Source organism: Anolis carolinensis, chromosome 1 (genome assembly GCF_035594765.1).
Source record: "Anolis carolinensis isolate JA03-04 chromosome 1, rAnoCar3.1.pri, whole genome shotgun sequence".
NCBI lineage: Eukaryota > Metazoa > Chordata > Lepidosauria > Squamata > Dactyloidae > Anolis > Anolis carolinensis.
The window spans coordinates 281,033,873-281,058,194 of record NC_085841.1 but is presented as its reverse complement, the minus strand read 5'-3'; the positions used below and the strand labels follow the sequence as shown (position 1 = coordinate 281,058,194).

General features: G+C 38.6%; 1 protein-coding gene across 6 annotated transcripts in view; it reads right to left on the bottom strand.

The window, feature by feature from the left end:
• The window catches only part of immp1l (inner mitochondrial membrane peptidase subunit 1), a 68,539-nt gene that overhangs the window by 12,917 nt on the left and 31,300 nt on the right, over positions 1–24,322 (bottom strand). For 5 of the 6 annotated variants that reach the window (XM_003214685.4, XM_062980565.1, XM_062980357.1 and 2 more), the window contains 3 exons: positions 5,039–5,170; positions 4,054–4,142; positions 2,535–2,661 (listed from right to left, as the gene is read on the bottom strand). In XM_003214685.4, coding sequence (XP_003214733.1) covers positions 2,535–2,661; positions 4,054–4,142; positions 5,039–5,143 — 321 coding nt within the window. In that variant the 5' untranslated portion in view covers positions 5,144–5,170. Of the gene's footprint in view, positions 1–2,534; positions 2,662–4,053; positions 4,143–5,038; positions 5,171–13,893; positions 13,949–24,322 lie in introns of all 6 variants that reach the window. The other variant, XM_003214686.4, reaches the window with a different exon arrangement.

The following is a 24,322-nucleotide window of genomic DNA, read 5'->3' as shown; positions in this document are numbered from 1 at the left end:
TTGTTGCTATTACATTTATTATTCCACCCTATTTATTATTATTGGATACATAAGCAAATTTACTGGCACATTGAAGAAAGTTAGAATAATGATTTAATCAGAGGTGGATAGTCTTATTTTAAAATTACAGTTTTAAGTAAATATTCAAAACATTTAACCTACTGATGCCTCACTTAATGTAATTTTACTGATATCTAGTTTTATTTTTATTCTTGAAATTTACCAATAGCTGCTGCATTTCCCACCCTCGGCTTATACTTGAGTCAATAAGTTTTCCCAGTTTTTGTGGTAAAATTAGGTGCCTTGGCTTATATTCGGGTCGGCTTATACCTGAGTATATACGGTACTCTATTTTAACGATGGCAAACAAACACCACATTAGTAGAGTTGCACAGGGATCACAAGGGATTGGAGTTGCTTATTTGTTATCATATTTTTCATGCTCCCGACTCCCCGTTAAAAATGTGCTGAAATTTTTACCTGAAACTATTTTGAAAGGACAGAAATTGTGTATTAAATTAATTACCGTCCATATTTCTAATTTTTCTTCTGCTTGCGGTTTTAGGAGAGTTCATAAAAAAAATTGAACTCCCAAACTTGGTGCCCCTGGAATAAAAATGGGGAGTAGTTATAGACTAATACTTCATTTCAACTATGCAGAAAAAGAGCAGAAAATGGTGTGTAGATGCTTTTAAATATATGTATTTTTCAGAGCATCCTCAATTTGCCTTCTGTAGGAGTTGGAGGAGAAAACCATGTTCAAAAATTTAGGTTTTGGAGCTTTTTCCCAACCTTTGCTCTGTACTGAGGTTTTTGGCAAGTTATTTTTCTTTTAGCCTTAAATGGATGTGTTCTGACTAGTTATGGCAGCCATCCATGGCACTCTCACAATTCCCACTGGGCCCAATGGCTCTAAAATGCTGGGGATCCCTGCTATAAATAATCTGAATAAATAAACTGAATAAACACAGGGATAGCCCACAGCTTTGTGACTGAACACATGCATAGAGAGGATCCTTGATTCAATTTTCTGCTTCTCCAGTTTTAAAAAAAATCAACTGGCAAAGCTGAAAAATATCTCAACTTCAGACTGGAGAGTGACTCCCAGTCAGAGATGATAATATGGGATTAGATGGATCAGTGGTCTCATTCTGTTTAAGATAGCTGCACAAAATAATTTTCTTTATATCTGTAGTAACTGGTTGGACATCAGTGGGTCAGACATAGACATAGAGGTATGTTAAACCAAGCCTGATTTACATTTTTGCAGCAAGTTACAAGGCCAAAAAGGAACTAGAGAAGGAATGTGTTCAGATTCGTTATACCAGCAGTTTATTTGTTGAGGGAAGCTTCACCTCTGACCACCAATTAGTTAATAGAGCAAATTAAGGCATTTTAGCTGAGCCAAAACAACTCTCACATTTCCAGTCTGCCTAATACTGAGAGACATTATGAGAGGTTTCATGGAAGAATCTCAGTGTCTTAATGCTTTGCACTACAATAAGGACTCATACTACTTCCATTTAAAATTGTGCACAATAAACACTGACATTTGCTGGTTACTGGATTCCTATTTCTATTCGATCTGACAAATCTTAGGGCATCAGGAGAGTGCTGTGCCCCAACTACCATTAAGTATGCCGATGGAGATTTATGCTCCCACAGCATTATGGAGAATCTTGATCTTAGGAGTTACAGAAGATCTCATGTAACAAGTCAAAGCATAAATGTGGCTTTTAATTTTCTTGTTTGGTCTAAACAATACAGCCCTAAAAGATGCCTTTCTTCAGTGATATAGACAAGAATAGGCAAGAAATCAAGCCATCCCATTTATCTATTCCAATCTGCTGAAAACAGTAGCAATCTGTTGATGTCATTAAAGGTGATAATACATCTTTTGATTTGTAGAAACAGCCTCTGGCATGACAGCTTTACATCACAGGTCCCTCCCAAACCTCCATAAAGCTCTCAACTGTAAGCAGACCTATTGTGCTTGTACAGGCAGTGCCCATATTACAAACAAGATTGATTCTGAAGAAATGTTCTTTGTATGTATGTCCGAACAGGTACATTTCTAACTGTAACACCAGGCAAATGTTTGGCCTTTGGATACTACAGGAAAGGGTTAACAGTCCCGTGGTGTTTGTTTGCTGTTTGTGCTCTTGTTCAGAAGATTTCATCTCATTTTCTATCCCTGTGATAATTGGATTTTAAAAAATAAAGCTTGTTGTGAAAACAAGGATTGACGAAAACGCTTCAGTGGAGACACCTTTTTCCCATGATAACTCTTTCAGAAGTGAATTTCCCTTCCTAGGAGTACATTTGTCTCACTTTCTGTTGTCTCACCCTCACTAGTAACTATGAGTTGTTACTAAGTTTGTAACTCAGGGACTGCCTGTATAAGTGGACAAAATCCATTGTCATAAGACATTCATCGCTAGAAATTCAGAATCTAACTTAAAGACACAGAAACAAAATGGTGCATTGCAGGATTCCTCTAGCAATAAAAGATCATATAAAACAGTAGTACTTACATAACTGTTCATCTTAAGAAAATTTGAAGGACTGCTTGTACAGATTTTATCTCCTTCCAGGCCCATTACTCTTTTACAGATATTTGATTTAGGGTCAGTTGGGTTTTTTGCAATGACAATATCACCTCTGAGGAAAACAAGATAAAGAGAGTTAATGTGTAGCAATTAGTCAGTGATGCCCCTATACATTAGTGGTTGACAACTTTGGAGGATGTGTCAAAAGTTAAATCTACAGAATGACATTTCTGCAAGCAGTGGATTTGTCTCTAGATTACTGAACAAGGGAACCAGGCTGGAGTTTTGTCCTGCCCTTAATGCCATAATCATTTTCAAATGCTCCCACTCGTATGCAGAAGCAAGCCCCTTCTTTTCCCCATTTGTGACACCTGTAATATAGACTACTCTCATTTTCAAGGCACTCAGCAAGTTGGCCCAGATCTACATCCCACAGTCATCAAAGCAAAATCCTTGCAAATAAATGGTTACTGTAAAAAAAAAAATGAAAACACCGGACAGGAGAATAAACTTTTTCCTTCTCTTGTAGATAATGACAGGTCCTTTTTTACCTCTTTACAGCTATATAAGAAATGTTAGTAAAAAAAAAAAAAACCTGAGCTGATTTATGCAGAGATCAAAGTACAGTACTGTACCTTAACTCCTATTAAAAGAAAACATCCTCGTCTTGACTAAAGTGGTAAAAGGTGACAATGTAAGTCTGTTTTGGGAGAAGCTAAAAAATGAACTGACCCCTCTACTTTCTCCACCATGGCACCACTTCTGGCCTTTTAAAATACAGAGTGGGAAAATTGCATGGGTAGCCAAGAGTACACCCCCCCCCCCCCGGCTGCCCAAGGATGATGCTGGTGCATTCCACTCACCATGGAATAACCCTTGACTTATCTTTGGATAATATAAAAATCCACAGTTTTGTCTCCAAAACCTGCACTTGACTTTCACAGAAATTGACTCATATGAGTATATATGCAAATGTTCAGATAAAAAAACCCTTTTTTTCTTGACTACATAGAATATATGATTCTATGATTCTATTTCTCAGATGTAATTCTCATAAAAGTCTTTTTTATTGCTACCCAGCAAGACTGTTTGACAGAAAATGCATAGTTCAGTACACTGAGCCTGTTCTTTTATATAACACTATGCATACATTAACCACTCATAAAATAACACTCGGGTAATACAATAAAGGACATTTATGAAAATAATTACTTTGAATTTATTTCCTGTAGATAAACCCTAGCTGGTCATTATAAGGTAGAAAAAGATAATCTTGAAATAAGCACACAACAAACTGGCTTTGGATTAATTCCAAAAAAACCCCATAGCAAATCAAAAAGGCGTAATGCAAATAAAAATTGCTTCTACTAGTTTGTGAATTAAAGAAAAGCATTGGTAATTTATAAATAATTGTTAACACAGTAAAAAAGGAATAACATTTTAAAAGAAAAGTAAAATAGTTAAGGAAGCACACACAGAAGACTGGAAAATTAAAGCAACCTACTTCTGAATGTTATAAAAATGGCAGCTAAGATTCTCTGAAAACACAATATCAGAATTCTGAATTGTAGGCTCCATTGAGGGTCCTGAACACTAAAAACAAAAATAGAGTTCAATTACTATTTGCAAAATATTTTGTCTTACATAACATATAATAAATAGATGCTAATTTAGCAAGCCAATCCAGTTCATATATGATAAGATTCCCAAGGCTAGATTCCCAGTCAGTTTTAATGATGAACTTTAAACTTGTGTCTTATGTTTAATCTTTGTTTCGTGTATTTTAATATTTATTTTGTGGAAATATGTTTTAACATGTGTATTTTAAAGAATGTTTTTAGATATATGTGTATTTTAGCAATGTTGTAGTATGCCTCAAGCCGTGAGGAGAGGAGTGCAAGAAATAAAAATTATTATTATCCTCGAAATTATTTTTTTTCCCCTGTGGGGTTTTGTCACTGTTAAGATTTTGTTTCTATACTCCTCTTATTACAAATAATGGTAACCAGATACACATTTTGTATCCCCCTGAATTCTTCTATATTTCACATTAATATGTATGCCAGAGAAGAATTTCCAATTTACTGTCTTACATCAAACCAAGCTAAACCTCCCAAGCCTGGCAAAAGCTATCCTTCAGCCCTGTTTGAGGCAAGATAGTCTTCTGCAGGGGGCAGGCTCCAGTATAGAATATTTTATTCAGAAGGCTTTAAAAATCTACCGCTTCCCTTTCTGATGGTGTTACAATGTTCCATTAGTTTGAAAAGCAAGTTTAAAGAGGCTGCACTGGCAAAAGCCATTGAGGATGGTAGAAAGACAGGTGCCACTTTCACTGTGGTACCTTTATAGTTACAGAGATGGATATACACAAATTGTTTGCAAAACATTTAGTTTTAGTAGGCTGGAACCAAATGAAAATGCAGAGCTAATTTTACAGCTGTTTTCATTTTATAATTATGTTCCAGATCTAAACCTTTTTATTAACTCACCACAACAATTCCTCCAAGGTATTCAAAGGCACAGTGAGCTATACACCCATATTGAATGGTGTACCCAAGAAGTCGAAAAGTTTTTCCAATGACGTCTTTCAACATAGCAGTTTCACAGCTGCAGAAAAGGTCCTGGGTTAAGGGAAAAGAAATACACTAGATATTTATTTATTCATTTAGATTCATACATTAAAATAAACAAATAATGCTATATCTTTCCCTCCCTATGAACTACTGAGAGCAATTTGCAACAGTTTCAATAAAATATAAAAAGAACTGTACAGTCAACAGTATGGTGGAAATCCACTGTGGCATTATCCAAGGAGGTAACCATGTCAAGGTATTGCAGCAAAAACAATCTTACTAAATTTATTATAGAAGGAGCTAGCTCACATGCATCTGATTAAGTAGGTTGATGAAGTTCATGAAAAATCATACTCTATTGTCATTCATTTATGTGATACCTGACTTTTTGTTGCTTCTAATATAATCTCAAATATAATGAATACACAAATGCCAAAAATATAGATTAAAATTTATATAATAAGTTGGAAAAGCCTGCCAAACTGAAAATTCTCCAGTAAATGTTCAAACAAAAGTACAAAGGGTATGCACCTTCTTCCAAAGACAAATAGCTCTGTTAAAGTTAAGGTGTTATTTTCTTACTACAGTGTTTTGTTTTGTTTTTCGTGTCAGGAGCAACCGGAGTTGCTTCTGGAGTGAGAGAATTGGCCGTCTGCAAGGACGTTGCCCAGGGGACGCCTGGATGTTTTTGATGTTTTACCATCCTTGTGGGAGGCTTCTTTCATGTCCACACATGGAGCTGGAGCTGATAGAGGGAGCTCATCCGCGCTCTCCCCGGTTTCTGAAAGATTATTCAGAGGTAACTCCATATAGAGTGTTAGTATGGATCCTATTTAGAGTACCATACAAGACCCTCACCAACCATTTGACATTTTATGGGCCAGATATCTTCAGGGGTAGATGACTATGCTGTTGAAATCACAGGTTCCCCATTTGCTACTGCAGCCAGAAACGCAGTCAGGAAACCAGATTTGCTCCACAAGTGCATACTCTTCTCACCACTTTTGAGTCTTTTTGAAGCAAATACTGGAGGCGTGTATTAGGAACTATTATAACGTATTTAAGAAAAGCACTCTGTGACCATGACAGTGATCATCAAAGGCTTCAGAAATTATCAGTATGATGCTGTCTAATTTTCTGAGCTGTTTCTTGACATTAACCTAGAGTTCTCAAGTTTGAACATACTTTAAAGAAGACTTTTAACTCAAGCAACCACCTTCACAGCAAAGTCAGCATATGGCTGGTGGAAGGGAAGAACACACAGCTATAGTATGACCACAGCCTCAACAACCACCAATTTTATGAAACTTTGGTGACCTCCATACATGGCTAATACTCCAAAATGAAATGTATGGCTGCAACAGTGCATGGGAGTGTTAACACAACACTGGCTGTGAAAATGGAACTATAACTGAAATTAATCCCACAAGTATACTTTCTCCAAGACAGGACAGTTAGATCCCTCAATCAACATAATGTCTATTATCTAGATTAAGCTTCCATTCATTTCACAGCCCCAAAGAGCAGAATTACACATTCTACTGGTTCCCAGGATTTAAATAAAGGAAATAGAAGGTAAATGTGAATACTGATTGTTAGTTACATCTCCACATACATTTCAAGGTTATTTTAACCAAACTTTTATGTAAATGTTAGAAACATAAATGATACAAAAAACTTCATATGCCAGTATCAGTGGGGTGTAAAACTTACCACTTCTCAGGTTAACTGTCCAAGAACACCAAGACATTCTCAGTATGAATAGCTGCATGTAACTACACCTCTTATCTTTTAACAAACAGATGATGAGAATGTACATCTTGTTAATTCCTGAAATGTGCTTTGAGTAGTCTCAAGCCCTATTCATCTACCCAATATCGCTATTTCCACCCAGGGGCAGCTAAAGCTATACTCAAAGTATGCATTTGCAGGTTGCGCCAAATCACTAGTGGCGCTGTTGAGGTGCCTGGAAGGGAAGGGGGAGGAGCTGTCTGAATGACTGGCAGTGGCAGCAGCTCCCTCCTCCTATGCTTTCGTTGATGGGTGCTGCGCAAAGGAGAAGGGAAAGGCACAGGCCTTTCCCTCCTTCTCCTTCCTCATCCAGTGCTGCATGGAGGAGAAGGGAAAGGCTCGCACAACATCTTTTCCTTCCTTGGCACATGCTGCATAAAGGAAGAGAAGGTGCTGTGCACACCTTTCCTTCTCCTTCTCCGTGGGTGCTGTGGGAAGAAGAGAAAGGCGCGTGCAGCACCTTCTCCTTCTCCTTCATGCTGCAGCACCCGCCAAGGAAGGAGAAGGTGCTACACTTGCCTTTCCCTCCTCCTTCCCGCAGCGCTTGCTGAGGAAGAAGGAAAAGCCCACGCAGCACCTTCTCCTTCTCCTTCAGGCAGCACCCACTGAGGAAGGAGAAGGTGCTGCACATGCCTTTCCCTTCTCCTTCTCGCAGCACCCTCCTTCCTCGGCAGGTGCTGCATGAAGAATATGAAAAGTGTTTTTACAGTGATTGGTTGGGGGGTGCCAAAATACTATTTGCTTACATTCAGAAATTACCAAGGGCTGGCCCTGCTTCCACCTTTGATATTTTAGATGAAGAATGCATTAAATAATTGCAAAGCAAACTGTCATGGACAGCTTGGAAAGCATAGATGAGGTGGAAGGCTCGGCAGTAGAGCTGGAGCCCAGCAATGCCAAACAGCTCCCTCAGCCAAGCTTTGCAGAAATGCCCGTGGAAGGAGCTACTACTTCTCAGTCTGCAGAACAAGTGCAAACAGGTTCCTCTGAGCAGGTTGAGGAAGAATTAACTGTTCCAGCTTTCTTGGACCTGCAAAAAGAGAGGTCTCAGCCATGCTGCCATGTTGAGATTATCTGAGAAAAGAGCCAGGCAACACCTCTGAATTTAAGATTGAAAGACCTGAAAACTGGTAGCTAGCTGCAATGTCAGTTCTAGACTGTCAATAGTATTTTGGGGCCTTGAAAAGGGTTTGTGTGTTTGTAGTCAGATAGGTTTGTGTGTGTGTGTGTATGTGTATGTATACATACACATACATACACACATACATGTAATACAATATAATAATACACTATTATAATGGTACTAGCTGTGCCCGGCCACGCGTTGCTGTGGCTTAGTCTGGTGGTGTTGGTCAGTCTACATTAGGTTGTATTTATGCTGTGACCTCCACCTTCTTTATACGCACATTAGTAGTAGTATTTGAAGTCTGTTACCTTCTTCAATTTTTGTGTTGATTGATAATTGCTTGAGATCCCTGTTGTCTTTGGTTTGTTGTTAATTGTAAAGTCTGATTCTGCTAAGTGCGGTTTATATTTTTATTGTGGTACAATTGTCTTTTTTTTTTGTTTTGCCTGTGTAGGTGTTATTATTATTGTTGTTGTAGTGGTCATGAACGTTGGATAAGTTAGATGCTACTGTATTGTTTTTTGGAGGCCCAGTGTAGCACTGACTGGCCTCTCAGCCTCAGTGCCTGGCTATTTCTTGCCTGTGATGGTGCTGATTCTTATTGTTGTTGTTGTTGTTGTCATTGTTATTATTGTAATTGTTTTTTTGGAGGCCAAGTGTGAATGTAGGGATTGGGAAGGTGGATGAGTTGTGTTGTCAGATTTTGTATTTGTTATAGTCACAATGCGTTGTTATGAGTTTTGTGGGTGCAGATTGTGGTTTTGTGGTGTGGTTGTGTTGTTACAATCAGGAGGGAATGCTTTTGTGTTGTGTTGCCAAGTTTCGTATTTCTGGGGCGTTTAGTTGTGTTGTTATAGCGATGATGCTTTCTTGTGAGTTTTGTGGGTCCGGATCGTGGTTTTGTGTTGTGGTTGTGTTCTTACAACTGGGAGGCAAGGCTTTTGCATTGTGTTGTCAAATTTTGTAGTTCTGGGGCGTTTAGTTCTGTTATAGTCATGATGCGTTGTTGTGAGTTTTGTGGGTCCGGATTGTGGTTTTGTGGTGTAGTTGTGTTGTTACAACTGGGAGAAAAGTCTTTTGTGTTGTGTTGTCTAGTTTCGTATTTCTGGGGCGTTTAGTTGTGTTGTTATAGTCACGATGCATTGTTGAGTTTTGTGGGTTTGGATTGTGGTTTTGTGGTGTGGTTGTGTTGTTACAACCAGGAGGCAAGGTTTTTGCGTTGTTTTATCAAGTTTTATATTTCTGGGGCGTTTAGTTCTGTGCCAAGTTTTGTATTTCTGGGACGTTTAGTTGTGTTGTTATAGTCACGATGCATTGTTGTGAGTTTTGTTGGTCCGGATTGTGGTTTTGTGGTGTGGTTGTGTTGTTACAACCGGGAGGCAAGGCTTTTGCGTTGTGTTGTTAAGTTTTATATTTCTGGGGCATTTAGTTGTGTGCCAAGTTTCGTATTTCTGGGGCGTTTAGTTGTGTTGTTATAGTCACAATGCGTTGTTGTGAGTTTTATGGGTCCGGATTGTGGTTTTGTGGTGTGGTTGTGTTGTTACAACCTGGAGGGAAGGCTTTTGCGTTGTTTTGCCAAGTTTCGTATTTCTGGGGCATTTAGTTGTGTTGTTATAGTCACGATGCGTTGTTGCAAGTTTTGTGGGTCCTGTGTGGTTTTGTGGTGTGGTTGTGTTGTTACAACTGGGAGGCAAGGCTTTTGCATTGTGTTGCCAAGTTTTGTATTTCTGGGGCGTTTAGTTGTGTTGTTATCGCATGATGCGTTGTTGTGAGTTTCGTGGGTCTGGATTGTGGTTTTGTGGTGTGGTTGTGTTGTTGTAACCTGGAGGCAAGCCTTTTGCATTGTGTTGCCAAATTTCATATTTCTAGGATGTTTAGTTTTGTTGTTATAGTCACTGCGCAAACAACTTCATCATTTTATATATATAGATATTTATTTTACATGTAATATTACTAATAATATTACAATATAGTGGTATAGTACAATATCTATATATATAAAAGAGTGATGGAATCGCGGCATCGAGCAAAACAACTAAACTACGGGGGCCCCAACCTTGAAATTGGACAACACAACCCATCATCCACGCCTCTAGGTTGATACAATAAAAAATCCCGTCCAAAACCTCCATGGGACCTTAAAACCCCAGCCGTCAGCCTGGCTGGAAGGCCCCATGGTGGTCGGAGGAGGAGGGGCCTCCACGCGGTTGGGCCGCGGAGTAAACATTGTCAGGCCGTGGCGGGGCCCCAGCAGGCGTGGAACAACCCCCCCCAAGCGCCACCTCCTCCATGCGCCACAGGCCGGAGGGAGCCCCCCCCCCCGACCCACCTCAGCCTCCCGAGGCCGTGAGGCCCCAAGGTTTCTTTTCTTTTCTTTTTTTGGGGATGTGGAGGCCTGCAGAGCCGAAGGCGGGGGGGGCTTCCAGAAAGGCCTCCCCTCCCCATGAAGACCATTGCAGCCTCCTCCGTGCCCCGCAGGACTCAGGGCAGCCCCGGCCACGAGAGAGCCGGAGCCCGAACCTTCCCCCCCAAGATCCACCTCCGCCTCCCGCCAGGCTGGAGGGAGGCCGCAAGGACCAAGGTTTCGTTTCTTTGAACTCTTTTCTTTTGGAGATAAACGCTTCAAGGCCGGGAAGCGCCCTGGCCCCAAGGAGGGAGGCCCCCAGGCCGCAATGTTTGGGTTTAGTTTTTTTTAGATGGAGGCCTCTAAATTCCAGAAAGGAAACAACTGGGCCAGCTAACACCTCCCAACAAAGGATTCCCCCAGGCAGGAAGCAACAATATAATCTCTAAAATCAGGACATTACATAAAGAAAACACTCTGAAAATGGGCATTCCAGAAAGGAAACCAACAGGGCCAGCTAACACCTCTCAACAAAGGATTCCCCCAGGCAGGAAGCAACAATATAATCTCTAAAATCAGGACATTACATAAAGAAAACACTCTGAAAATGGGAATTCCAGACAGGAAACCAACAGGGCCAGCTAACACCTCCCAACAAAGGATTCCCCCAGGCAGGAAACAACCAGGCTTCCAAACAGCAAGGCTATTCAGTGCTGTTCAGCCTAACCAAGCAAGATTTCCCCTTCATAGTACACCCTCAGGGTTTCAAGCCATGAGGCTACTTCGTCTCATTCAACCTGCCCAAGAAAGGATGCCCCTATGTACAAAGCAGTCAGTCTTTGAAACAGCGAGGCTATTCAGTGCCATTCAAATTGGCTAAAAAACCATTTCCCTACAACGCAAGTACCCAGCCTTCCAAGCAGCAAACCTATTCCATTGTATTCCAGCTCACCAAACAAGGATTCACGTAAGGAGAAAACACCCAGACTTAAAGACTGCAAGGCTATTCACTGCGATTCCAACTGGTCAACAAATGATTCCCATCAGCCACAGCAACGCGTGGCCGGGCACAGCTAGTAATAATATATAATGCTTATATTGTGCTATACGAATAATATAATATATTGTATGTACATATGACTGTAAGCCGCCCTGAGTCCCCTTCGGGGTGAGAAGAGCGGGATATAAATGTTGCTAATAAATAAATAAATAAATAGAAGCTATGACTCTGGACTCTTCATATCTCGTGTTTCGTAAATTCTGGACCTCGACTTATGAACTCTAATTCAGCCTTGTACTCTAGACACTTGGGTAATCAGCTCATAATCCTGAAATGGGTATTTGTATTCTTTCTGTTATTCTGTTACTGTTTGTATCTCTGTTGGATACTGGCTTGATCTTGGACTGTTAATGTATGTTCTACTGGCATTTGGGGGTTGAGGCTTTGACACAGAAGTAGTATTCAACATATTACACTGTGTAACACAATATTTGTTTGTGAGTGATCAATGACTTGGCCACGGTGGTCCATGCCTTAGTTACCTCCAGGATGGATTATTGCAATGCACTCTACGTGGGGCTGCCCTTGAAGACAGCCCAGAAACTACAATTAGTCCAACAATCGGCAGCCAGATTGCTAACCGGAGCAACTTACAGGGAGCGGTCAACTCCCCTGTTTAAGGAGCTCCATTGGCTGCCATTCACTTTCCGGTCCCAATTCAAGGTGCAGGTAATCACCTACTAAGCCCTGAATGGTTTGATACCCGTCTACCTTCGCAACTGCATTTCCCCCTATGAGCCTGCACAATCTCTTCAATCCTCAGGGGATGCTCTCCTCTTGTTCCCACCACTATCACAATCTCGGCTTGTTGGATTGAGGGAGAGTGGCCCCTCGGCTTTGGAATTCCCTCCCTAGGGAAATTAGACTGGCCCCAACCCTGTCTGCCTTTATTAAACATGGCTCTTTCAGTGTGTATTTGAACAATAACTAATATGATAGACCCCTATCATTGACACATTGCTTCCTAGCAGTTTATTTCCCTTCCTATTTATCCTATCCCACATTATCCCAGGCAACTCTCTGACACTTGTCCATGCACTTTATTAAATGGCCTTGAAATTGTGTACTTATATGCCTGACCCCTTTTATCCATAGTAGTTGATGCTTGTATCATTACCGCATTTTGTATGGTCATTATGTGTTTTTACTGTATGTTGCATTTTAACTGATTATTTTATTTGATTGTTGTATCATTGTTTTTCAGTTATAGATATTGGTTTTAATTTGTAATACAGTATTTTGCTTCTGTTTCGGGCTTGGCCTCATGTTAGCTGCCCCAAGACCCTTCGGGGAGATGGTGGCGGGAGAGAAAAATAAATTATTATTATTATTATTATTATTATTATTATTATTATTATTATTATTTGTTTCCTAATTGGTTCTAACATAAAAACATGGGAAAAGTTTATTAAACTGCAAAAACTTTGTTTTTGTGGGACATACTGCAGCACATTTTGTTATCGTTTTTCAATGAATATCTCACCGAGTTTCAAACAATTCAACATAGTTTCTGGCAGACACAAAAACAAAGTTTATGGAGTATAACAACTACTTTCAAAGAAAGTACCGCACAATTAAACAGGAATAATACTTTCAAACCAGGAACAGATTTTTTTTTCAAATTTTGTTACATAGTATTATAGGAATCTGAGTGTTCAAATTACTTTAACTGCAGAAATTCACCCAATAGAAAATGATGTCTACAGATACAACTTTGTTTTCTTTATTTTACTACCAATTACATAAAATCTTGCACAGTCAAGATTTTATATAATGACGGCACAAGAGATTTAGCAGCTTTATTATAATATACCATTCACTATTATATGTAGAACAGTGATTCTCAACCTGTGGGTCCCCAGGTGTTTTGGCCTACAACTCCCAGAAATCCCAGCCAGTTTACCGGCTGTTAGGATTTCTGGGATTTGAAGGCCAAAATATCTGGGGACCCACAAGCTGAAAACCACTGATGTATAATGTATAACTATTTCAGTAACATAATGGAATTGTTAATTTAAAGATAATGTATACTGTGAGCAAAACTCTATTATCAATTATTTTCCCATTTGTTCTATGAAGAACCAAGAATATGGACAAAAGGACACAGATAAACTGAAACACGTAAACTGAAACTGTATTTGAACTAATTACACAAATAATCATAGTTTATTTATAGCCCAAAGAAAAAGTGTTGTGTTTTAATTTACTCAGGAAATTATAAGACTTTGGGCTAAATCCATGATGTCAGAGGGCAAAATGTTAAATTTAAAACTTTTTTCAGGTGATAAAAGGAAAGATCAAATGTCAGCAGATTAATCAGTGTCACAGGACAGGTGGGACTCAATGGCTACAAAATACCTAGCAGGAGCTACAGTGACAAAGTCTCTCCTGCAACAAGTGCCACAAAGACCTCCTTAGCTAGAAAGAAATTTGAGCCTAAAATTAATTACCTGGTAGTTGAATTCTAATGCCAAACAAGTACAACAAAAGAAAGGCCCCAGTTACCTGAGGATGACATGAGAAAACAGATACATAAGGATGTTACATGAAAAACACTGCAAATAGAAACTGTTTAATATGAATTGTTTTGAAAAAGAAGCACTAAAAGACAGGTGCAAGAGATGAAACTATTGGAATCTTCTCATTTTCCAATTTAGCAAAATAAGATTTGAAATAAATGTTTCATTCCATATTAACCTCCAATTTGATAGCATGATAGAATCCAGAATTAGTCTAACTCTAGAACACACACATTGAAAAACACTAATTAAGTCCTGTTCATTTCAAAAATGTACTTTGTTCCAAGGAGTTTTATCAAAGTTTTTTCATGATCAAAACAAGGGAGCACACATTTAAATATACACAACAGACTGCTTACATGATGTTAGCAGTTCCCATTAAGACAACTGAAACTCATACTACTCTAGGAAAGATCAGTTACAATCATAACACCTTAAGAGTTGGAAGTCAAAAGGACTTTCTAGTCCAGTGGTTCTCAACTTGTGGTCCCCAGATGTTTTGGCATTCAAGTCCCAGAAATCCTAATGGTTGGTAAACTGTTTGGGATTTTGGGGGGTTGTAGGCCAAAACACCTGGGGACCCACAGGTTGAGAACCACTGATCTAGTCCAACACAGTGCTATGCCGGAATACCCAGTTACAGCATTCTTGAAAGATGTCAATCCAATCTCTGTTTAATGACCCCCAAAGAAAAAAAATAATCTATTCCTGAGGTAGTCCATTCTACTGCTGAAGACTTCTTAGTTAAAAGGTTTTCCCCAATATTCAGGTAAAATCTCTTTTCTTGTCATTGGAGTCCATTGGTTCTTGTCCTAGTCTCTGATGCATCAAAAACAAGTTTGCTTCATCTTCTACATGGCATCCCTTCAGATATTTAACAATAGCTATTATGACACCTCTCAGACTCTTCTCTAAGTTAAACTGATCTAACTCCCTTAGCTTCTAGATTTAAGATCAAATTGCGCTTCCCTGGACACATTTCAGCTTTTCAATTTCTTTCCTGAATTGTAATGCCCAAAACTGGACAGTAAAATCTGACCAAAGCAGGACAAAATGGCACGACTACTACCACCTTTAATCTGGATATTATCAGCCTAATGATGTAGTCCAGAATTGCATTGACTTTTTTTGGCTGCCTCATCACATTGTTGACTCATATTTAGCTTTTCAAATGTACTGCTTTCAAGCTAAGTATCATCCACACTATATTTGTTCACTTCATTCTTCTTGCCTAGATGCAGAACGATACATTTATTCATGTAGAAATTCATTTTGCTAGTTTAGCCCAGCTCTCTAATCTGTTAGGATGATTTTGATTTCTGATCCTATCCTCTGAGATATTAATTGCACCTCTATTTTAACTCTTGTTCACCCTGGTTTCTTGAAATATCTCCTACTTTTCATCCCCATTTGGACTACAGTGTTCCCTCACGACTTTGCGGTTCGCTTTTCGCTCTCTCACTGTTTTGCAGTTTTTTTCTGAGCGGTGGTGCCTGCCAGTTTCCCTTTTGCGCATGCACCCTCCCGCTCATTAGTGTCCAGCTGTCAGGCACCTGAGAGGAAGGCGCCAAGAAGCAGCACGGGAAGAAGGCTTGTGAAGGGGAGAAAGGCCACTTAACTACTAATATTACATGTAAATATTAAAATAAATATAGTGTCCCTACTTAGTCTTACAAAAGGATCCCACTATACTTCCATCTCTGTTGTCAAATCCAAACTAGTTGATTGTCTCGTCATCCCCTCTACCATCTATACAATTAATTTGGTATAATGAAACTGTATGTATGACTAGCAGGGATGTGTAATTCAGCTAAATCCCATGCCGGTTTCAGTATCCGGATTTTCATGCCCCCCCCCCGATCCGTTTTTAGGAGCCTCCCGAATTCAGGTGGGCAAAATTCCGTTTTTTGATCTGGCAGACGAAAGATCAATTTTTGCTCCAGGAAGATCCGGCCCATTGGCCACAATGGGGAAACTTCTGAGGCTCCCCTTTCCATCATTTTTAGGTCATCAGTCTTAAGAAACCAATTTTTCCTGGATTGTTTCTCCTCATATCCTTCAATAAGACCTGGGTTAAGGCATCAGACTTAAGAAAACACCCTTTCTCAAATTGTTTCTCTTTATATCCTTCCATAAGACCTGGGTCAAGGCATCAAACTTAAGAAACCACTTTTTCTGGGATCATTTGCCCTCAACACCTTTTCAATGAAGCTAAGGCACCCCTTTTAAACACTTATTTCAGTGGGAGCCACACCACTTGAAGGCGCATTAGCCATTCTTAAAAATATATATACATTATCTCGTCATTTTATGGCAGATTTAGAAATAGCAAGATACCTCTAACCCACATTTGAAACTTGCATTGTGTAAAGGGCACCATCAGTGGCAGTTTCTTAAATAGAAAGTAAACACTTATGTATTGTTATTTGAGTAAAAAAAGTAATGCAGAGCTGCGGCACTAAGAATTTAGATTACCAGCACTCTCTCTAAGAAGCCTGCTTGCAACAGAAAAAATTGAGGCCTAGCTTGGATAAGAGACACATCATGGCTTTCTTCTGTTCTGATTGGCTCAACATGCAGGGCTCACAGAGAAACCCCCATGCAGGTGCATGGCTGCCTCTCTGCGCTCCACGTGTAGCCAAATAAGCCAAAAGTAGCAGTGATTGGCAGCCACGTGGTCTGTTGCCCCCGAAAAAAAATCGTGGTGGTGCCCATACCATTACAGCTGTCCAAAAGAACAGAATCAGCCGGAGCCTGTTTTGAAAAACAGATCTGTGCACAGCCCTAATGACTAGTGAGCAATTTGTTGGATCTCACATTCATAGTGATGACTCCCATTACTACTCTCTCTCTCCTTTGTAAATGTTTAGTTATTTGTTTTAGAAAGTTTAAATCTGGAGTATAAATTAAAAGGGAGAGAAGTAGCAGTAGCCTAATTGTGTAAGTCAAACCTTCAGTGGCTTGGAGGCTATAGCAGACCCACACAATGAGGTTACAGTGTTCCCTCACTTATCGCTGGGGTTAGGTTCCAGGACCACCCGCAATAAGTGAAAATCCACGAAGTAGAGACATTATATTTATTTTAATATTTATACATTATTTTAGTAGTTATACACTATTTTAAGTCTTTATCAACCAATCGTGTGCTGATAAATCACATCCTTCTCCTCTTGTTGCCGCTTGGGCTCCTTTTCTCTCCCTTTGGCTTCACCTTCCTTCCTTAGGCTGTAAATTGTAATTTTTTATGATTTATAATTGTCTTTTCGAGTTTATTGAAAAACCGTGAAACAGCAAATCCGCGAAAAGTGAACCACAAAGTAGTTAGGGAACACTCTACTGTTGTTTCTCTCCCATTTAATTTATACTCTGGAGGAACTCAACTTCTTTTCCGTGCTCTAACTCACAAATCTACAAGGTGACAAACAGTGCTACTTTTTCTCTTCTCCTGTTTGATCTATTTATTTGGAATAAGTTATACCCTTCCATGACATTCCAATCATGAAATTCATTCCAGGAGGTTTCAGTGATGCTTATTAAATCAAATTTCCCTTCCTGTGCTAAGTGATTAAGTTAATCTTATTTCTCACCCTCTGTTAATAAACCTCTCTGCAGATAAACTACCATGGCCATTTTTAACAGAAGCAGAAAGGTTTCTACAGTGAGCCTCTTTTAAAAATGGCTGGCACAGTTTCTGCAGAGAAGCGTATATAGTAAATGCTTATTAAAAATGGTAACCTCCATTCCACTCCATCTCAAGTGCTCAACAGGGTGGTCTCACTGTATATTTCAGACTCCCATACATTGCTTATCCCTTATCCCTTTCACTGCTTGGATGTGAAAGGGATAAGGTGAGGAAGGAGGGAGGGCTATTTTCTTTCTCTAGTTTAGGCAAGGTAAAAGTAGTGGGGTAGGAGCTCCTCAGCTCTTCCTCTTGTCACTATCTTCAGTCTGGATCCCTAATAGAGGCAAGCTGCTTTTCTTGCTCTTTTCCTTGTCCCCATCCCCTTTTAAGTCCATATTCATTTTCCTTATTTATATTCCTTTCCCTAACAGTATTTCTATAGATGTAGACATTTTAAGATCAGCAATGCAAGTTATACCCCCTCCCACTGTAACCCTGAAATAAATGCATCATCTCCTTTTATTTAGCTCTTCCTAAATATTGTTCCTTCTATGAATTTTTGAAAGGAGAGGAAAATGTTTGTTAAATGCCCCTAAATTTTACCCTTGATCTATCCACAGGTCTTAGCAACATTCATAATTTTGGACCCAAAGCCTGCCTTCAACCTATGCAAGTGTATGGGATAACTATGGGGATGCGGGGGTGGGGGTGGGGTTTGCCTAACTCTGTGAGTTTGAATTTAGCAGGAGGCTGCTGGTTTCTAGGCTTGGAACAAAGTGGTTCTTGGGACAAGCAAATTCTATGCTTGAGCTTCATTTATAGTAATTGAGCTATTCCGTCAAAAATCTTCATAAATTGCCCAAAGCAGTATTTCTTTAGTTGTACGATGCTAAATGTCTGAATGTCTTGGAGCATCATGTTAGTCACACATATGTCTGCAATTACGTACAGCAGATATGAACATTAAAGCACTATTATACATAAACATTATAGCACAAAGCTTAAAAAACAAAGTATTATTTGAAGTTACGGGCACCTAAGGTTTATATAATGAAAAAAATTCCAAACACAGCCATCAACAGAAAAAATTTAAGGCTGAAATTTGTGTGGTATACTAAATTCATATAATTACACAATTTGGAACAAGGTTGTAAAAATGCTTAACTAAAATACAAACTCTATACTCCCATAGAAATAAAACATTTGTGTGGGTTCCTGGATCATGCCTAGGGAGCAATGTAATTTTGTGTGCAAAGACTTCTTTTTGCCTGGAGCCTTTTCTGGTTGTAGATTTAATCATTCAGAGCTAATTTTAGATACTGATATGTACTAAGCTCCACCTCATTGCTGCATCTATATATCATAAATAAAGACGGATGAAGGAAGATATACTACAGGCCAAGATTTTGGGCACACAATATACAACGTACCTGATAATTTACATCTGGCTCAAAAATAATCTAAAATATAAATTCAAGAATCTTTGCACTTTTTCATTACCTGATTCCCCCCATCCCACTTGTTTATAAAATTAATCACAGCTAGCAGGGTAGAAATCGCTGTGAGCTTCATGAATGACATCCAAGAGATGGGAAAGGATTAGTTCGCAGTTGCTGCCAGTTATAGCGCCAGGTGGCTTTTTCTGCAGTGAAGGTGTTAGCGATAATCCCATTACACTGGTACTAAATCTTGCAGACATCAAAATTATCACCAAGGTTCCTTTTCATCCCATCCTTTCCAAATGACTGGAAGTCGCTTCACCTGAAAGAAGTCAAATCCACATGCAGCTGCTGTTTTAGCAGCCAGCAGACTCTCTGAGAATGCCAATCGTGATCCAATTTCGCTGTGCTGGTGGCCCTTATTCCCTGTCCAATAATACATCTGTTAAAAAATCCTACAGCTACAAATCAAGTTTAATCCTACCAGGGACCTCATGTTGGTCTTGTCTTCCAAAAAGGCAGCCGGTTCTGCTATCTATCTCTGCTAGTGTCTGGGGAATACCCTTTAAATCCCAGCCCTACTTAGAAGAATAAGCTAAGGATCACAAAACATGACCTTAAAAACCCCGATATGACTATATTCTGACCCAGAGGCATTCATACTAGGCGAAGATTAGAACTTTGCATAATAAGATTACACAGCAAGTGAATGATATCAAGGGACTATCCATATGCAGCCGCCTGGTTTTCTATAGACAGCCTGTGCTCTGCAATATGCAGTGCAGACGAAACAGAGCTTCAGCTTTTTAGTTGAAGTAAAATAGATTCACATAAATTAGTTGCCCATTTCCAGATTCCTAAATCCCCTATTACATCTTTTATTGACAGCTCCTGTGAGGATAGCACAATCATTATTCCTTTATTGTTGTTAGGTTCTGAAACAATGGCACTCTCTAAATGAAATGCACACAGACTGCGTGTGAAAATTAACATCTTGTTTGCTGTAATCTTCTATTACAATTGACAGTGCATATAATAAAAGGAATCCATCGACAGATTTATCCTCTTATTACAAGAAAGGTTCTGTCAACAAATCATGTAAGAGAAGGATTTTAAAATGTTTCCATTAATGCAGAAACAGAACACGTCAACAGGAGAAACATGATGTCTTTGAATGAATTAGACATTGAAGCAAATCAAAGAAATATTTTTTCTGATTTAGTATACACTAAATATCACCCTATTAATTAATCATGTATGCTATAGATAAATAGGATTATGCACTTTTATATCTGTCACCTTGTTCAAGGTAACACATATAAGAAACCAATAAAAACAATTCAGCTTGCTTTCTTGTTCATAAATTTCAACTTCATATAAATATGTTTATTACACATTATTCATGTAGAATTTTTACAAGAACATTTTTCTTGAATTAAACAAAGATTTAATTGAACTTAATAGACAAACAAGTTCTATGTACATGCAATAAAAAACAAACATCAAATAGTTCATCTTATGTGGGTTGCTAAACTTTCATACTTTAGAATTCTCCAAATCTAAACATTGATTTATATATTGTGCATTTTAAATTACACACAAAGGCTAAATGCACTGAAAAAGAACAAATATTAATAAAGGTTACATTCTTACTGCAAGATTTAGAGCCTTGCTAAAAACATTTCACAGATTTTGTTGTGGAAATGGAAGCAACCCCAAAATGTAAGACTCTGAAAGGTAACCAGATTTCAGAACTTTTAATAGATTTGCCAAAGACAAAGAGCTATTATCATGTATCATGAAAATAATCCCTTATTGTTAATACAGTAGAGTCTTACTTATCCAACATAAACAGGCCAGCAGAACGTTGGATAAGCAAAATGTTAGATAATAAGGAGGGATTAAGGAAAAGCCTATTAAACGTCAAATTACATTATGATTTTACAAATTAAGCATCAAAACATCATGTTTTACAACAAATCAACAGAAAAAGCAGCACAGCAACATTATGTAGTAATTACTGTATTTATGAATTTAGCACCAAAACATCGCAATATATTGAAAACATTGTCTAAAAAAAATTGGCTACTAACAAACTGAAAACAAATAAAGATAGAATTGCATAAAATGAACTTACAGTAGCAACATTATTGAAAATTAAATCCATTAAAAGTTCAATCCTTGCTGCCTAGAGAAAGCTGTGGATTGGGGCGAGAGGCAAACTGTTTTGGATAATCCAGGACATTGGATAAGTTAATGTTGGATAAGTGAGACTCTACTGTATTACTATTAACATGTATATGTTAGTATAATGTATAAGTTAAAAAAAATTAAATGAAGTCAGTGAATACTTAACTGCTAAATGCACAACTGAAGAATCATTCATCATTCATCTTTTCCCCTCAGAAACTCAGAAACCCATAATGATGTGGAATTAGTCACTATATCTCAAAACAAGGATATTCTCAAGCTATAAAAGTGTAGAAAAGGAAATGATGAATGGTTACAATGTCTGGGGCTATTCAAGACAGAAAGCAGATACAATTATGCATTGTACAAGTAAAGTGGATATGGTAACATTTTTCTCCTTCTCTTATAGAAGTCAAGGGCAGCCACTGAAGGTAAATGCTGAGAAACACAATAGATAAATGGAAGAATTTCATCCCAATGCAGTTATACTGTGGAATCGGCAACCACAAAGCATTGTAATAACCATCAGCTTGGAAAGCTTTAAAAGAGGATTAAACAATCTCATGTGGGATAACAGTATCAAAGGCTGTATTTAAGTCATGATGGTTAATACTACTTTTATCTTAAAGGCAGCACACCTTGAACATCAGTTGCTAGGGAGCAATTATATCATACTCTGAAGTTTTCCAGAGACAGTCAATTGGCTCTTTTATGAACAAAATGCTGGACTAGATAGGTATTTGGTCTGATCCAGCATGGCTCCTCTTAGGTTCCTATAATGTAGTGCTGTATTATGGGAAGCTGATTGTCTTTACAAATAATTCTGCCAAATGGGCCAACTTCTTTTTCAGCTTAAGAAGCCATCTCTAGCACAGTAAGCACTCATAATATTTAAAATGCTTAGAACAGCAGTTCTTAAACTGTGCTCCGTTGAGCTCTCAAGGCTCCACAAAGCTTACTGAGGGGCTCCATGCTTCTCCCCTCCCCAACAAGCTCTTCCTCCTCTTTTCTGCTCCTCCCTCTCCCCCACCGCCTTCGCCACCAAAAGCCTTCCCCCCACCTCCCTTGATGATAATAATAATAATAATAATAATAATAATAAAACTTTATTTATACCCTGCCACCATCTCCCCAACGGGGACTCGGGGCGGCTTACATGGGGCCATGCCCAGAACAGTACAATATAGCAAAATTATAAAAACAACATATCATAATACAATTAAACAATACAATAAATAATCATGTACAGTGCAACACAAAATCAAAAAAACAAACAAAAAAAAACAATATAACAGGGCGGGCCGCATGAGACACTTAGTTAAAACTTGGGGTGAGAAAAGGATAAGACAACCACGGGGAACAGGGACATAAGATAAAAAAAAAAACAATCTAGAGGATAGATGTTGGGGGGAGTAACAAAAGAAGTGTGTAATAGTTACTCTCCGAAAGCACATCGGAAAAGCCAGGTTTTTAAATCTTTCCTGAAGGTTAAAAGAGTGGGGGCTTGCCTGATTTCGATGGGCAGTGAGTTCCACAAACGGGGGGCCACAGCAGAAAAGGCCCTCTCCCTGATAGCCTTTTGCCCCTCACCACCTAGCCACCAAAAGCTTTTCACCTGCTTCCCTTGCTGCCCAGATCCTTTCCCCCATCACCTTCCTTACTTCCACCCATCTGCCACTGGCCCGGCCTGTCTGTCAAATTTTGAAATGCAATGCAGCCCCTGTGTCCAAAAGTTTGCCCATGCCTGATATATATACACATTATATAATATATATAATATAATATATAAACATTTATTGGGGCTCCACGATAAAGTTTTGCTTCAAAAACAGCTCTGAGGCTGAAAAAATTTGAGGACCCCTGGCTTAGACTATGTCCTCTAATTTGTTGTGACAGGTATAATATTTTTATAATATTTTTTCCTTAGCAACTTAAATGCCAAGATGGTTGTTATCCATGCATTCTTATGAGACAGGTAGAGTTGCTGCAATACAATTTAAAAGGAAGCCCACACTTGGGGAGGCTCCATGCACATAATGAAATATCACCGGACTCTGGGTTGGAGTCATATTATTCATGTTTGTCTAAAGTTCTGTGTTGCTCTCTTAATAGAATACACTACATAAGAATTCAAAATTCATACTGACCACTTCCTGATTTAACAATAAGAGCTGCCTGTGAGAAATGTACAAAAATTACATCAATTTTTATATTTAATAAGTAGAGAACAAATTCTGCAGCTATAACATATGATACTATTACATTATTTTTACATAGAATATTTCCATCTATTGTTCCATCCACATTCTATTTGCTTGGAAGAAAGTTCTGCTGCTTTTAGTGAAACTTTTTTCTTCATTAAAAATCTGGAAGCCTAGGACCAGTGGGATAATGAATGGATTCCCAATGGAGAATTAATAGTGTTGTATTCTGTTTTGAATAACAGCAAACAAAAACCCCAAAACACTCTTTGCTATTGTGTTTCTGTGGCAAACAACAGAAATCAACATTTTATCACATGGCTGTCTTTTACAATATTCTTGAAGAAGCAATAAAAATACAGTTTCCCAAACATGAATAGATGAGTGCAATGATATTCAGTCTAAGTTAATCCCCAGACATCTAAATCCATGAATAAAAATTCATCAGGTTTAAATACACTGAGCCTATTAAGCAAGAACAAAAGCATATGCACAAAAGAGCTTTTAATATATTTCAAAGCCCACAAGAGCCACGGTCTCATTAAAATTATAAATTACTCAAACATGGAATGAAGATTCAAACTGCAGTGCAGCTAAGCAGATTACAGAAAACCTCGCGTTCCATATGATAACACACCATGGCCCTCCCAGATGGGGGCTTGGAACAAAAAAGGGCATCACGGCAGCGAGGGAAAACCACCTTGTGATCTCTGGTTTCTGTTCAGCAGATGACAGCCAAATAATATGTTGATTATTCTGTTTGTGTTGCTAAGCTTGTAAGACGGCATAAAAGTGATATGATCTACTGTGAACTCAATGCTAATGTGTTGTTCCACTCATAAGTGATATACTGAACATATCTGGAAACAATCTTTTATCCTTTACTCTCTTTTTTAAATGCATGAAAT